Source organism: Diceros bicornis, chromosome 4 (assembly GCF_020826845.1).
Source record: "Diceros bicornis minor isolate mBicDic1 chromosome 4, mDicBic1.mat.cur, whole genome shotgun sequence".
In the NCBI taxonomy this organism is placed as follows: Eukaryota; Metazoa; Chordata; class Mammalia; order Perissodactyla; family Rhinocerotidae; genus Diceros; species Diceros bicornis.
Genome location: NC_080743.1, coordinates 99,512,344 through 99,527,777, shown reverse-complemented (window position 1 = coordinate 99,527,777; position 15,434 = coordinate 99,512,344). Strand labels below are relative to the sequence as shown.

Genomic DNA, 15,434 nt, shown 5'->3' with positions numbered 1-15,434 from the left:
TTGGCTTGATTTTCTGTTGAATACCAGGATGGAGCATTCTTTCACCTTGACGTCGTCTCCTGGCCTGAGCTAACCTAAGGTGCCAGTGCCATCTTCCTGGGGGTTTACTGCGCCTGGGACCTGGTCTGAGCTTAGCCAGTTTAGGGGCACATGGCCACTCGAGGTCTCAGCTTGGTGGTGTTTCTCCTCTCTGCTCTTTAAGGAAAAGAAAATCATGGATTTTCCTCCATCTAGAGAGAACCACTGTTAGTTAACATTTTTCTGTTTACTTTCTGTACATTCATACACTTTTCAAAACATGGTTGAGATCATCCTGTAGATAAGTATTTGGCCTCAACCTTTGAAAAGCAGTAATCCCCTCTCTGCCATGCCAGAGGGAGGAGGGGAGGGAGGAAGAGGAGCTAGGTGCGTGAGGGGTGGGATGGGCTCGGAGCCTGCAGCTGTGCGCACACAAGGCCGTGTGGGTTGTGTGTCTCTCTCAGGGGGAGAAACAGAGGAAGGGCGGCTGGTAGCTGCTGTGTTTTTGTCAACTACAGAGCCAGTGGCGTTGGAGTCTCTCCTCGGAGTCTCTGAGGCCTGGGATGCCTGACTTCTCCCTTGGGCACCCATTGCTGACCAAGCAAATGTCCTTCAGGTCCACCCCAGATCCCTCCTTCAGTTGAAGCCTGTTTCCTAGAGAAACATCGTTGCTGTTGGCTGAAAACCACAATAAATTGTCAAAACAGCTGCCCTTCCTTTATTTGGGGGCATGCTCCAAAGACTTTATATTACAGGTGGCCTTCCAGGTGCTCTAATCATGTCACCCCTGTGATGAAAAACCCCTCTGGGGCTCCCAGTGCCCTCATGACAAAGTGAGACCTCTGCTGGTTTGGCCCAGTCCTTTGGCTGCCTTTGGGGAAGCAGACCCAAGAGAGGAAGTCCTCGCCCACAGCTGCCAGTTCCCATCCTAACCCGCCACGGCCCAGGGGATCCTGCAGCTCCGTCCCTCTGGCCTTTGTTGCCACTTTTCTTGGTACACGGAATGCACAGATGATAAGAAAAAAACACAAGCACTCTTCCTTCCACTCAAATCACTTACAGCCAGGGACCGAATCTTCTTATGTCCCACAGGCCCGATTCCTTCCCCCTCCTCCTGGCCCTCCAGGATACGAGAGCAGCATTCAGAAACCAGCCTCCCAGGTCCCCCGTGGCAGAGTCTAGCTCCTCCCACAGCTGTTCCCAAACCTCACTCAGGCACTTTCCACACTTGGGATTCTGGCCATAGCCGTGTTCCACCTGTGCTAGTATTTACTTAATATGTCTTTAAATAGATTCATTTTATTAAACTTAAATAAACTTATGCTAAAGGAAATTAAAAAATCCTTGAATCACTGTTTGATGTACTTAGGATTTTTTCCTGGACACACATTAAATTAATATTTAATCTCTAAAATTAAAAAACAATGTGTCTAAGGACTGCCTCAGATTCCTTCACACATACATATTGAGCCAGGCACTGTTCTAAAATCCTCTCAGGTGCCATCAGTGGCGACTGTGCCTGCAGAGGCTACTCTGCTGGGTCATCTGGTGCCTGGACTCCCAGGGCACTGGGTCCAGTGGGAACCTCAGGGGCACTGTGAGCAGTGCAGAGAGCTCCCGGGAGCTAGGAAGGACATTCCGGCCGTCCACAGGAATAGCAGGGTGCTCCTCCAGTGCAGAGATGCAGCTGTACGTCTGACAGGGATAGCGTGCAGTGAAAACAAGTCACCCCACAGCACATACAGGACGAGCCCATTTGTATTTTGTACACACACGTTTCGTGTGTGTGTAAATGCAGAGCGAGGGCCGGGAAGACCCCTGGCAAAGTGTTGGAAGAGCTTTCACCCAGGGGTGGCAGTGGGAGTTGAAAGGGGTAGAGGGACACAGCTTTCAACTTTTGCTGTTGGCTTCAGTGCTGTTTCAATAACTGATGCTTCATATATTTCCAGTGTAATATTTCTAAAAGGCAATAAATATTTTCTTAAAGAAAAGAAAGAATCCTGGCCTGGGTGACAGAAGAGCTAGGTTCTACTCCAGATTGTGTAGACAACATAACTTGGAAGATGACCCACGACAAGCCTCCTCGTTTCTCTGGAATTCAGTGTTCTCCTCTGAGAAATGGGACAGTACTCAGGGTGGTTGTGAGGCTCCAGTGGGAAGATGTGTGTGAAGGCTCGTGCAGATGAAGGGGTAAAGATCACTAGGGAAGATTCCAGGTCCGTCTCTGGTCCCTCCAACGGCCTTACTGGATCTTTTTATCACATCACTCCATGATGAAAACCCTCAGTGGCTTCCCGTGGCCTCAAAATCAATCTGAATCCGGATTAACACATGAAACCCTTCATGGTGTGGCTCTGCCAACTCTCCAGAGTACCAGAAGGATGGGCGACTGTCCTGGATGTAAAGCCAGGACATGATGACTGTGGTTTGGGTGGGCACTTTTTGCTACAAGACTTGTGATTATCCCCTCCTCAGAGGTCCAGGTTATGGCTCCACGCTATAGATGGAAAGACCAAGACCTGTCCCCATTCCCCAAAGGGACAGACGGCTTCCAAATCTCCAGGGTGGCTTGGCCCGGCCTGCTGGCATTCCAGCCCCACAGGTCTCTGCTGCCTTTCTGCCTCACCCCCACCCCGGCCCCCTGTCATTCCTTAGCATGGCCCTCACTGGAATCACATCTCTCAGCCCCAGCAGCCGCGGAGGGGTGACTCAGCTGGCGAGGAGAGCAGAGTTTCCTGGCTCCCGGCCCTGTGCTCCCTCCCGCAGTCGCGCCACTGTCTCCCTACCCCAGGCTCTGCCTTTCCAGACCTTTCAGAGGAGGAAGCGCCTGTGCCCTGTCCTTCCCCAGCCCTCACCCCAACAGCCACGTGCTGAACCCAGAACTACCACACGGGGGAGCCCGGGAGCAAGAAGGGAGAGCCTGGGGCGGGATCTGTCCCCACCGAGCGCCCCAGCTGCCTACGCCTTGATGGAGACCTGCACACTCTCAGGGGACTTGGGTTCCTGGGTCCTCTCTGATAAATGTTTATCAAATGGAACTGTGATTGATATCAAAAGTAGCTAACGTTTGTTGAGGCATACTTGTTTATCAGTTATTGAGAGAGGGGTGTTGAAATCTCTAACTATAATGGTGGATTAGCCTATTTCTCCTTACGGTTCTGTCTTCCTGTATTTTGAAACTCCATTATTCAGTGCATACACATTTAGGATTATTATGTCCTCTTGATGAATTGACCCCTTTATCATTATGAAATAACCTTCTTTTCCCTAGTAATATCCCTTCCTCTGAAATCTACTTTGTCTGGCATTAATAATAGCCACTCCAGCTTTCTTTAGATTACCATTAGCATGATATTTCTTCCTCCATCCTTTTACTTTTAGGCTATTTGTATCTTTATATTTAAAGGTCATTTCTTGTAGACAACAAATAGTTGCATCTTGTGTTTTTTTAATCTGATTGAATAATCTCTGCCCTGAAGGGTAAATTGGGTTATTTAGATCATTTGCATTTAATGTGATTACTGATATAATTAGATTTTAAGTCTATCATCTTGCTATTTGTTTTCTATTTAGCCTATCTGTTCTTTGTTCCCATTTTTTTCCCTACCTTCCTTTGGATTAATTGAATATATTTTATGATTCCATTTTATCTCATTGTTGCCAGCCCACCCACATGTGCCACAGGAAGGAGCCAGTCCCCAGCCGCTCTGCTCCACTCTGGCTGCATCTGGGACTCCACCCTCCACAGATTTCCCTCCATGCTCTAGAAGCCAGAAGTGTTGGCCAAAGCTGTCAGTGATAAAACTCCACCAGACAGCTGCCTCTCACAGGAGCCGCCCCAAGGCCTATCTGACTAGCTCAGGCCAACCCACGGGAGCTCGTTTCTAATCAGGCAGAGGGGAGCATGAGCCCTTCAGGGCCTCTGCCTCTTGGTTTGGGCTAATTCAGTCGCTTTCAGTGTTTGTAAGTGTCAGGGCCCCATCAAAGCTGTTAGCCTGGCAGCCAAGCGAGAGAAGTGTGGTGTGGGCTAGAACCCCCGAGAAAGTGAATCTCCTGTGTGTCTAGCCTAAATGATGTGCAGTGAGCGCTTACCTCTTACAACAGGAAATCCTCTAGGGACCATTGAGCTCTCTGCTGTGCATGGCCGGCCGGCTTACTGCTGTCAAATGCTACTCTTGGGATGGAGGGTGGCATTCTTAAGGTTCAAGCCAGAGACAACATCTGGGAAAGGCTGCTTCTGAGACGCGTGAGGAAGGTGTGGGAGATGTGGTCGTTATTGCTGAATATGTGTCAGGAAGTGGGGAGGACACAGGAGGAGGATTTGGTGGGCAGAGAAAACAGCAGGAGCCAAACCACAAGAGGGCAGGCTGCTGGGAATGTGAGTCAAATTCTGCGCGGCTGTAACAAGGATGCTTGACTGTAGCTGGAGATGGGGAGGAACTGTCGGCTGGGTGCATTTGTGAAGGGCCCTGAGGGACCTGCTCGGGAGTTTGGAACATTGTTGTGGGCACTGGGGGTCACTGGGGAAAGGACAACAATTGTAATGGAAAATTGTCAGACACAGGCTCTGACTCTGCCACTCTGAGGCTCTGTGGCCTTGGGCAAATTAACACACTGAGCCTCAGTTTACTCACCTGTACAATCCCTTCTTGCAGGGTTGTGAGGATTACGTGAGATAACGAAACGTGTAAGAGCTCAGTAGCTCTAACAGAACTTCTCATTTCATGTGGTTCGACTAGAGTGTGCGTTATGAGAAGGCAGGGACTATGTCTCCTTTAGGTCTGAACTCATGCCCATTCTAGAGCTTGCCAGGCAGAAGATGCTCAGTAAGTGTTTGTTAAATGAATGAAGTAGTGAACGGAAAAGCAACTAGAGCTTGACACAGTAATTATTCGATAATTATTAGTTGAAATCTGGATAGAAGGTTTTAGATAGAACAACCCTGATCAGATCTTAGTCTAGAAGGGTGACTTGGCCACAGGGGTGAGGAGTTTGGAGGAGGCAGAGATGGGAACAAGGGAAACTACTGGAAGGCCTTGCAATAATCTACCTAATGGCATTCCTTGAGATAGAAAATACCAAAGGAGGAGGAACAGATGGAGGAGGAGGCGGGGAATGATGAGCTCCATTTTAGACCCGTTGAGAGTGAGGCTCCAATGGGGAGATGTGGTTGCTGCGTTGGCATAGATGCCACTAGGCACCCAGGGGGAGCGTGCGTACAGCTGAACTCTGGAAAACCTCAGTGAGCTAAAGGGAAGGCAGATGCCCAGGCCAACTGAGAAAGTGCCGGTTCCTGACTGGTTTGTGATGATTTCAGGCTGTATGGCTCTTAGGAGAACAGTCACAGGGTAAACACTCTGTACTACTGCCGGGTGTTCCAGGACTCAGGGTCTAGAGTCAGACCGGCTGGGTTGATTCGGCTCCACCATTTACTAGCATGTATGACTATGTGCGTGTTTGACTATCTCTAAAGTAGACATAATAACTAGCTCCTTCATCGGTTTGTGGTAGGGGTTAAATGAAATGATGCACCTAAAGTTATTAGTACACTGCCTGCACATACTGGCTAATATGGTTTCAGAATAAGTTTTAGCGTGGGGTGGCACCTCACCCCTGTTTTCAGCCTCTGAATATGTTGGTAAGTCATAAGGCCTCAAATGTGATCCCCACCCTGACACCCTCAATCGGGCAGATGAGGGAACCTGAGGTCCAGAGCTGCTCAGGATGCCCTATGGAGCTGGAGTTGGGGCTGGGACTAGAATACCAGCTCCTGACTTCCAGTCTTGTATCACAGCTTTTCTGGGACATGCAGAACCACAGAGAGGATCTAACGAGGGGATCTGGCCACATGTTAGGATCACATTTGAGAAAGGAGGAAAACTTAAAATAATGTCTTTCATCATCTGATGCTTGGAGACAGGAATGTCGCCCGTTCACATTTCCGTGGGGCTTTCTGAACCGCAGCACGACGCCGTGGACTTAAGGCTCTGGATGCTGCAGCTGTAGGTGCAGAGCCCTCTTCCTGGGCCCAGGGACAAGAACAGCCAGTTCCCATCCTTGCTGCGTTCACCTCCAGAGGCTTGAAAGGCTATTGCTTGGGCTCTTCCATGCCCCTCCCCAGCCGGGCTGTGGCTCTGTTAATTATTCGTAGGAACAGGTGCAGACAGGGTCATTAGACACTGAAAGGAGTCCAGTCATCCTCCCGTTAGGTCCATGGAGCTTCAGTCTGGAACTTTCCTTCTGGAGGCTGGCCAACTTATTGTATTGTATATGATTTTTGCAGATTTCTTCTAGTCCCAGGGTCCTCGTCAGCATGGTGTCTGTCTTGCTAACTTCTTTCACATGGCTTCCTTCCAGGCCTAGATTCATTGACAGGTGGAGTGGGGTGGGGAAAGAGACACTAGCTAGGAGTTAAGAAGCTTTGAAAGTAATGAGCTGTGATGGAACATGTTACTTCCCTCAGTTTCCTCATGTGTAAAATGGGGATAATACTTGCTCTCAAGGTTATAGAGCAACTGAAGTGAAGTAATAGATGATAAAGGGGCTTTGAAAAGCCCAATTCAGACATCACTTTTTCATAATATTTGGAATGGCATGGAGCAGCACCCTAAAAGAACATGGTGTCACTTAGAACTTTTCCTAACCAGGTCTGGCATCTAGTGTGTTGCTCACAAAGAGAGACTCATGCTGACTCCTGGGGTACTTTGGCTTGGTGTTTAAAAAGGTTGTTATGAGCTGTAATTTAAGATGGCACATTTTGAGTGTGTGGCACTGCCGTTGCTTTGCAGAGGTCCCTGTGTGACTCCAAGGACACAGCGTGGCCACAAAGAATGTGGGGCCTGTTTTTTTCTTAAGTATTGGATTCCCACTGAGCAATGAGGTTCCTTTTATAAAGAAAAGCATGTTTCTTTGCAGGCTGGACAAAGCAGGTGGGCTGTTATTGGTGGTCCCAGGACCACACAGAGCCCCTCTCTGCAGCATTCATCATTCTGGCATTGGACTGGTGCGGCCGATACCAGCTTCCTTGGCCTGAACCATTGTCTCTGGGGAAAATCCCCCCAAAACAGCCTCTAAAATCCTCATTTGAAGAAAAGATTGCTCCAATAAACCCAGAACCTACCTTCAGCCCCCTTAATGTGAGCTCTCCCCTGTAAAGCCCTCGTGGCTCAACCCAGCCCCCACCGCCGGCTGTTTACCTCTACTTATCATCTCTCCGCCAAGGGAGGCAGCTACTGGTATTGACCGTTCTCCTGAGCCGAGGGCAGCCAGCCGGCCAGGTGCCGGCTCCCAGCTATCTCGTGCTTCTGCCTGCCAGGCACTCACAGGCTTCTGGGAAGAAGACTGTGTAGGAAGATGGAGCCACATTGGGCTGCAGTTTGAAACCCTCCCGAGCACTGACAGAGTTGGTTAAGGTGGGAGAGGGAGAGGGTTCCTCATAAAAATAACCCTAGCTGAAAATGGAGTTGGCAGCTGGGTGTCTAGGGGCCGAGTCTAGCCCTCCACCTGGCGTGGGCTTCTTCAGGATGTGGTTGTCTCAGAACTGCAGGAAAAGCCACACAGACTTGGAGAGAGAACTGATAACCCCTCCCCGCAACTCTCAGGGCACTCCCGAGTCCTCAGGCCATCAGACTCCATGAGCATGGTGCCCTCGCAGTGCCAGCTCTTCTTGGGACTCCAGGCCCTGCTATGTTGAAAGATGGCAGACTGCACACCCAACGGGCCCGTCTCTGCTGAGAGACCACATCACAGCAGCTAAGAGCATAGGCCCTAGGCTTGCACGGACCTGGGTCTGAGTCCCAGCACACGTCCAACTTGTGTGACTCTGAGCCTCAATCTCCTCATCCATAAAACCGGCATAATGACCTCTGAAGGCTCTGGGACAGTTACACGACAGAACCCTGTACCTCACCCAGCAGGGGCAGCGTTGTTCAGGGATGGTGGCCGGCACTGCTGTTGTACAGACAGGTCTGAGAAGGTGTGGGGGTGCTGCCCTAACTGCGTTGAAGGATTCAGCCCCAGGCCAGGAAGGTGTTCCTTCATCCAGTCTGATGGGGAAATGGGGAAGTGTAGATGAGCTGACCTTTGACAGCAGTGGTGGGATCTGGCAAAGACCCCTCTTGGCCAGACTGTCAGGAAAATGCACAAATAATCTGGGCGGTGTCTGCAGGCTCCTTTAGTGTCCTGGGGCTTCCTGAGGGCCAAGTTCTGCTTGTGGGCAGAAGACGAGCTTGCTCTCCAGGTTGCCATAACTTTGCATATGATTTGCATACGCTTGTGGGGCCCCTGCAGTTTCTTCTGGCATTTCCAAGTTAAAATATTGCTGCTTCTCCAGGCGGGCCAGATATCGATTTTCTTCTTCTCCGGTTACTTCTCTAACCACTCTAATTGACCGGCCTCCTTCACCCAGCGCATGGGCGATGAGAGGGTGGGCTGAGGAGGCGGATGAGCGGGAGGGAGAAGGGATGGTGTGGACCTTATAGCACATTCTGTCCGTGAACCTGAGCCATCACGGGTGGTGAGAATGAGCTGTCTCCACAGGATGAAGAAAGGACAGTGGGAATTTTCTCCCTGAGGTCCATCCTGCATCCTTCCCTGCATCCCTAATATGACCTGTGGTGTCCTAGGTCCACCTGCCCCCTGGGTCCAGTGACACCCGGACAGGTGGGGAGGCGCAGGCCCGGGGCGGGAGGCGGGGGAGGGGCGCCGCGACCGCCGAGCGCGGCTTTGAGGAACCTTGCGAGAGGAAGTGGCCGCCGAGCTCCTCTGCGCGCAGCGCGCGGGGCAGGAAAGGCGCGGGCAGGCGGGGGAGGTGTCGCGATGGCGCTCTGCGCGCCGGGCGGAGGGAGGAGATGAAACCGCAGATGCCGAGGCAGTCAGGGAGTGAGGCGCGCGCGGGCGCCCAGGTCCGACCCGGTGCTTGCAGCCGCTGGCGGCGAGCCGGGAAGGGAACAGGTTACTCCGCCGCCCGGGCCACTCGGGCCCCAGGGGAAGAAGCCGGGGCAGCCGGCGCCGGCTCTGCCTGGCCCGTAACCGACTAGCTCCCGGCGGGGCTCGGAGCTCGCGCCCGGCGGAGCCCGGGGAGGGGTCCCCACCCCCCTCCGCCGCATCCCACGCCGGTCCCCTCGGATGCGCTCGCTGCCTCGGTGGGGGCTTCGGGCTAGATGACGGTGGACAGCAGCATGAGCAGTGGGTACTGCAGCCTGGAGGAGGATCCGGAGGATTACTTCTTCACTGCTAAGACCACCTTTTTCAGGAATGTGCAGAGCAAACGTCCTTCGAAGGTAAACATAATATCGAGTACAAGGGCCTTTCACTGGGGTAGATATAACCCCTGTGGTCTGGGAGGGAAACCTTGATCCCGGGAGACAGGCAAAGCCATGTGCATTACCGGAGTGGGTGGGCAGTTGCCCTGGGGACCCCCTTGAACTTGTTGGCTGACAGACCAAGGGTTGGAACCGCAGGCCTTCAGGGACCACCAGCAAACACTATTCTCTTTTTAATGCTCTTTTCAGCATTTCCTGTCCTTGGACTTTTTCAAAATGGCTCTCTGGGACTTGGGGACGGTGCTTGGCTCATGGTTGGCAGTGTGCTTACCTGTGCCTCGGAGGGTGACGGGGCAACTGCTCTGTTTCATTTTTCCTCCCAAATCCGAGCTTTGAAGCTCTAGACGGAAAGTGGATGGCACCCAGTCCCTCAGTAGGATAAACAAACCTTCATAGGTTGAGACTTCCGTATTGTGTGTGGCCAGAAACCATCTTAAAACACAGCCCAGCAACTTTGCAGAAGTCCAGAGTGTTTTTAGAAGCAAACTAACACTTCTGTCCTAGGTGGTTGGCCTACTACCATTTTAACTTCTTGGGCTGGTTGGGGTAACCTAGAGGGGTTTGCCTGTGTTCACTGATGGGGTTGTATATGCTTCCTAAAGGTGTCAGCCTCTAGACGCCCAGCACGCCTGAGTCCCCTGGCCTCACCCTCCGGTTGTGGGAGCCATGTATCTGCCATATACGTGGTGCGAGTGGTCGCGGAGCTTGTTTATTTATTTATTTGTTTTGTTATTTAGATGAGAGGGCTCCAAACCAGGTCCTTGGAGAGCCCCTAAAAGGGGCTGTTCGTAAAGACAGAAGGGAGCTGTTAAATTTCACAGGTGTGTGCAGGCTCATCATTAATTTAGCAGTCCTACACCATGTAGAATTAACCCAGAACTTCCCCAGGCCTGATTCTGGGGCCTCCTTTGGTAATAACTCACCTTGCCTGTAGGCCCTGCATTTGCTGGGTTCTGATGTCAGACAAATGCTCTGGACCTTTCACTTGTAAGAGGATGCCCCAGAGCCAAAGGAGAGCTTTTGATTTTAGTGTTTGAAGGAATCAACCAAAACAGGCCCTGTTTTCTGGGGCACCCCCTCCTGAGGCTGGAGAGCAGGACGTGTTCTGGGGGCTGGGCGCAGGGGAGGTAGGGCTGCAGCAGGGCTCAGGCAGAACAGCATCGCTGCTGAGGAGAGGTGCCCTGCTCTCTCTTGGGGTCCTTGCATCATTGTAGGGACCCTCCCCATGCACACACGCCTACACACACAGGCACTCCAGCTCTCTGGGGTCTTCAGACCAGTGGTTCTCAACCTTAGCTGCATGCTGGAATTACCTGGGGAGCTTTAGAAAATGCGGATACTTGGGTCACACAGCCGGGGAGTCTAACTAATTGGCCTGGGGTGCAGCCTGGACATCAGGATTTTGAAAAGCTCCCCAGGTAATTCTGATATGCAGCTGAGGTGGAGAACCATTGCTCTAGAGAGTTTTGCTGCTGCCTGGGAAGGAAATGGTTCCTGTTTTTAAAACGAAGTTTAGCTGCTACGCTTACTGCCAGCCGGCCTGGTAAGCCCTTGGTCCCAGGAGGTGGGCTTTTTGCATGAGTGGGTAGAGGAAGGGGCACTGCAAAGCTGGGTTTCTTTCACTTGGCAAATGAGAAAGGTGTAGCTGGTTCTGGTATTTCTTGGGAGAAGTGGAAATATCTTTACAAAAATATGCCGGGGGGTTGGGGGTGTGGGATGACTTGTTCCTTGGCCCAAACAGCCTTCTGTCTTCATTTTCTCGCAGACTCTCCTCCTAGCACCACTCCGGAAAGTACACCTTAGTTTTGGGGCCCACAGAAACTCTTTATTTCGTTTGGTTCTCAAATCCGTTGCATAGCATGAGGCCTCTGCATATCTCTCTACCTCATTTTGCCCAAGCCTGTAAAAGCCCTCAGAGGGCAGGAATCCCTTCTAGGGAACTCGTTTTGTTGACCCCCTGACAGGGCAACAAGGATAGATGCTTCAGGAAAGGAAAAGGTGGTGGGCATGGCCCTTCCATCCCTGGCCTCTACCTCGCTCCCGTATGAGGAGGGTCTGGACTGGAGATTCAGAACTGCCATCAAGGACAGTTTTCTCAGCACCAGACTTGCCTTCAGTTCAGGACCCTCCAGGGAGGGAGGGAGGGGCCAGGTGGGCAAGCACTGGGGGGCCGCTGGCTGAAGGAGGAGCAGGCTGGGAAGGGGTGGGGGGTGCTGACTTAGGAGCTGGGAAGCTTCATCCAAATGTTTCAGTCTTTCATCCTTCCAAGTGTCGTTCTGCCTTTAGTAACATTTCCAGCTCTTTCTTCTCCCTTGGAGCCACTTCTGGAAAGGGTTTCAAAGAGATCTGCCATATCCCAACCCCATCTGACCCTGAACAATCCTTTTCTCCTACCCAAAGAGAGACCACATCTGAGCTCCTAAGAGAATTTCTCTGTCCTGTCTCCAAGGAAAGGTGTTTATGTGTTTCCCGGTCACCCAGAGACTGAGGGCCCCGTTTGGGAAAGGCCGAGAAGGCTTCTATAAATAGCCTTGTCAGAAGCTTGACGTGAGCAGGGCTGGAACAGGGCTGCGAGGAAGCCCCGCTGCTGTTCCCGTGCCACCACCTGGGAGTCGTCACCAGCCCAGCTCCAGACAGTTCCCCAGATCTGTCTCCACCCTCTTTGGTGGGAGGTGGGAGGTGGGAAAGACCTCCTCATTCACAGAGGAGGCGCCTGAAGGTCAGAGAGACAGCAACGGAGAGAGCGGGACCAGGCCCTGGGTCCTACCTTGTTCCCTCCTTTCAGAAAATGGCCGCCCCCTGGGGCACTGAGCTGCATCTGAAGGGGCAGGGAGGACTGGTTTTGAGTCACACTGGGCACAGTATCAGGAGGCTGAGGCGGGGCTCTCCCTGTCCTTTCCCCCTGCCTGGGCACAATTAGATCGCGTTTCCCTGGGGTTTTTGTGTCAAGATGCAGCTCCTGGTGGCTTGGGGAGAACAACCTGTGTGCTCAGCGGTACAGACTGAGGGCTCCCAGTAAGGTGTGCACCCAGTTACCCCAGTCTAAGATACTGGAGTCGAGGGGCAGGGGTTTGTCCAAGGTCAGACGGCAAGTTTACGATGGACCCAGGGTTAGAACCTACATCTCTTGCCTCCTGACCCAGAGACTTTTCTGCATTAGTCCTACAGAGGCAGGATTGGGTGATCTGTAGGGTTGGTGACTGTGAAGCCAGGCCCGCTGGCCATCCCTGCCATCTGTCCTTTATTCCTGTCTGGATGTGACCCTGGAAGTGGGGCCCACTTCCTCTCCTGTTAGTTTCCCAAATGCCTACAGGTGGCAGGAGTTTAGGGTTTTGACCTCTGAGCTCTCTCTGCGTGTTCAACAGGCTCTGGGACCCCAGGACTCTGGAGTCACCCAGCACTGGGGGAAGTGCTCTGAGGACAAACGAAGCCTATGCAGAAGGTCAGAGCTGAAGGGGTTTGGTCTAGTGCCTCACTTTACAGATGGAGAAACTGAGGCCCACAGGGGTGGGAGGACTTCACCAGGCCACTTATCTGGTCAGGCGGAGCCAGGACTAAAGCCCTTCTTGGACTCCTTGTCAAGTGCTCTTCTTGGTCCTCTCTGCTCAGTGGGTCACTGGGACAAATGGCAGTCCTTGTCCTCTCAGAGGCAAAATGAAAAGGCCCAAACAACCTCAGGCTCCATTCCATAAGGCACACTGGCCAAGGGATCATTGACCCTACATTGAACTAGCAGGGGTCCCTGTCATCAGTTCCAGAAGCTTACAACTTTAATCATTTAATCATTCTTCTTGGTGTCTGTCCTAAAATACCACTTGCTGGAGATTCTTCCTCATGTGTGTTTTCCTTGTGGATATGGAGAACAGAAGGTTGACTCTATCTATGGGTTAAATATTATACCTAAGCACGTGGGGAACACACTCTTGTCCCCCCTTCACCCCTACTCCCAGGCCTTCTCTGGTCTATGCTGACACCACTAGTTCTTGAAAAATGCAAGGAAGATGCAAAGAGGAAGGGGGTCTCAGAGGTCAGGGTACGAAGCCACTGCCAGTTCTGTTCCTGCGCTTGTCCCATCGCCTCTGGCCTGGCCAGTCGGCCGACCCTGGACAGGGCCTCTCTGGCACTCGAGGGATGTCCGCCAAGCCTGTTGGCCCTGGACCAGTCAGGGAAATCCCCATCTCTCTGCCAGCAGCAGGCCTCAGGCACAGCACCTGCCCCTCACCTTCCTGGCGTGAGAGAAAAGAATACTAAAAATAAGTTAGTTCCAAATTTGAGCAATAAAAATAAAATAAGAATCTTCAGAACTGTTGGACCATTTAACTCTTTTTTTATGTGCTGTCTCAGAAGCCTGCACAGCCCAAGACTAACCTCACAGCCCCGCGATAGCCTCCCCCTTTAGGCTGTGTCTCTGCTCCGTCCCCGGGGCGTTCCCTACCTGGTGCCTGCTCTGGCCCTTCCCAGAGCTGCTTTTCTCCGTGAAGGCCGCAAGCGCTGTGAGATCAGAACTCGCATCCCCTTCAGGTGCCACACAGCACCCAGTCCCAGTTTCCAAAGAAGGTGCTGACTGTGCTGCGTCTTCTCTCTCGCATCCTGTAATCAAGATGGACTAACTCTTGTAACAAACAGCCCCAGTTTTCAGTTGTTGAACATAATTGAAGTTTATTTCCCCCTTTAAGTAAAATTACATGGCCAGGTGGGGGCTCAGGATGACACATGGGAGATTTTTGTGGCTCAGGCCCGGAAATGGTGTGTTTTTTACACCCACTTGCCATTGGCCAGAGCCCGGTCACATGGCCACACCTAACCGCAGGGAGGTTGGGAAATGAAGTACAGCTGTGGGCCCAGGTGGAAAAGGAAGCCGGTTGTGGTGAACCTTGAGCTGTCTCTGCCGCACATCCCTCCCACCACCTTCTCTGCCCGGCCTCCTTTGGAAGCTCTGCTTGTACTTTCTTGGTGAAGGGTTAATCTCTTTCTCTTTGACCTTGTACCTTTCCTTCATCTGTCACTGAGGGTAGGCGATTCCTGAGATAGGGTCCTATCTCCCCAGCTGCGCTGGGAACTCCTGGAGGACGGATCCCTGTCCTTTCTCAGCCCTTCTCTGGTTCCTCAGTAGCATCTGAAGCTGTCAGTGCTGCTCAAAGGGTGGCCTCGGCCCCCTGTGTCAGATCACTCTCTGGATCACTTTTTGAAATGGAGATTCAGGGGCCCCACCCCAGACTCACTGGCTCCTGAATCTTTGGAGGTAGGACGCTCAACTCTGCTTCTTTAAGACTGTCCTCAGGTGATTCCCGGGTGAAGTCTAGGAACCGCCCGTTGAGGAAACATTGGGTAATTGACTGATGACTTCAGTTGAGATGCAAGATGGGCATTTATTACAGATTCCAGAGGGTTCCCAGGCTGGAAATTGAAGCCCAGAAGGTAAAAGGATTCATCTCTGGTCACACAGCTAAGCAGAGTCAGAACCCCTGGGTCCCTGCTCAGAGCTGTCCCCGTTACTCTCCCCATAGCACACTCAATGAGGCTGTTCCGGTGACAGCCCTTTGAGGTTGTGACTGGCCTGTGATGTAATCGAAGAAGCACAGAACTGGAAGCCAAGTCCTGGTTTCCCGTCCCAGCTCCAGCTACTAACCCTCCAGACTCAGGTGCTGCACCTGGTCCTTTCCGCAAGAACACATGTGACGTGAGGCTGTCCTCGATTTCTTCCCTGGGAGTCCCTTGCCACTTTGCACGGGAGCAAGTTCTTCTTAGAAGTTTCTCATGGGACTGGCAGAGATTTTAGGTACTGACTACTGAGTTCTCTAGATCATAAGAACTTCCCTAGGGTGGGGTCAGTCATGAATGACTGACATGAGTCCCCTCTCCAGGACCACCTGTACTTACCCAGGACATGCTCACCTCTGTCCTCCCCTCTTTCTTCACAAGTTCAGACCATTTATCCAGACTCAGCTGGCTTTTCCCTATAAAGCAATTCTAGTTACAGCTTAGGGCACATACAACATCCATCCACCCAAGCAGTTTAGGGAGAAAGGAAGAAAGATTATATACTCGTATCAACCCTGAATCCTAGCTCTTAGTTCACACCGTCAGGTTGGG

At 52.0% G+C, this 15,434-nt stretch overlaps 1 protein-coding gene across 2 annotated transcripts in view; it reads left to right on the top strand.

Annotated features, from left to right (window-relative positions):
• Positions 1 to 15,434, top strand: part of RASSF5 (Ras association domain family member 5) — a 67,764-nt gene that overhangs the window by 29,920 nt on the left and 22,410 nt on the right. Inside the window, exon 1 of one of the 2 annotated variants that reach the window (XM_058540187.1) lies at positions 8,791 to 9,299. The exons of the other annotated variant lie outside the window; for it this stretch is intronic. Within the exon in view, the coding sequence (XP_058396170.1) occupies positions 9,180 to 9,299 (120 nt within the window). The 5' untranslated portion in view covers positions 8,791 to 9,179. Of the gene's footprint in view, positions 1 to 8,790; positions 9,300 to 15,434 lie in introns of those variants that run through there. 2 annotated transcript variants of the gene reach the window in all.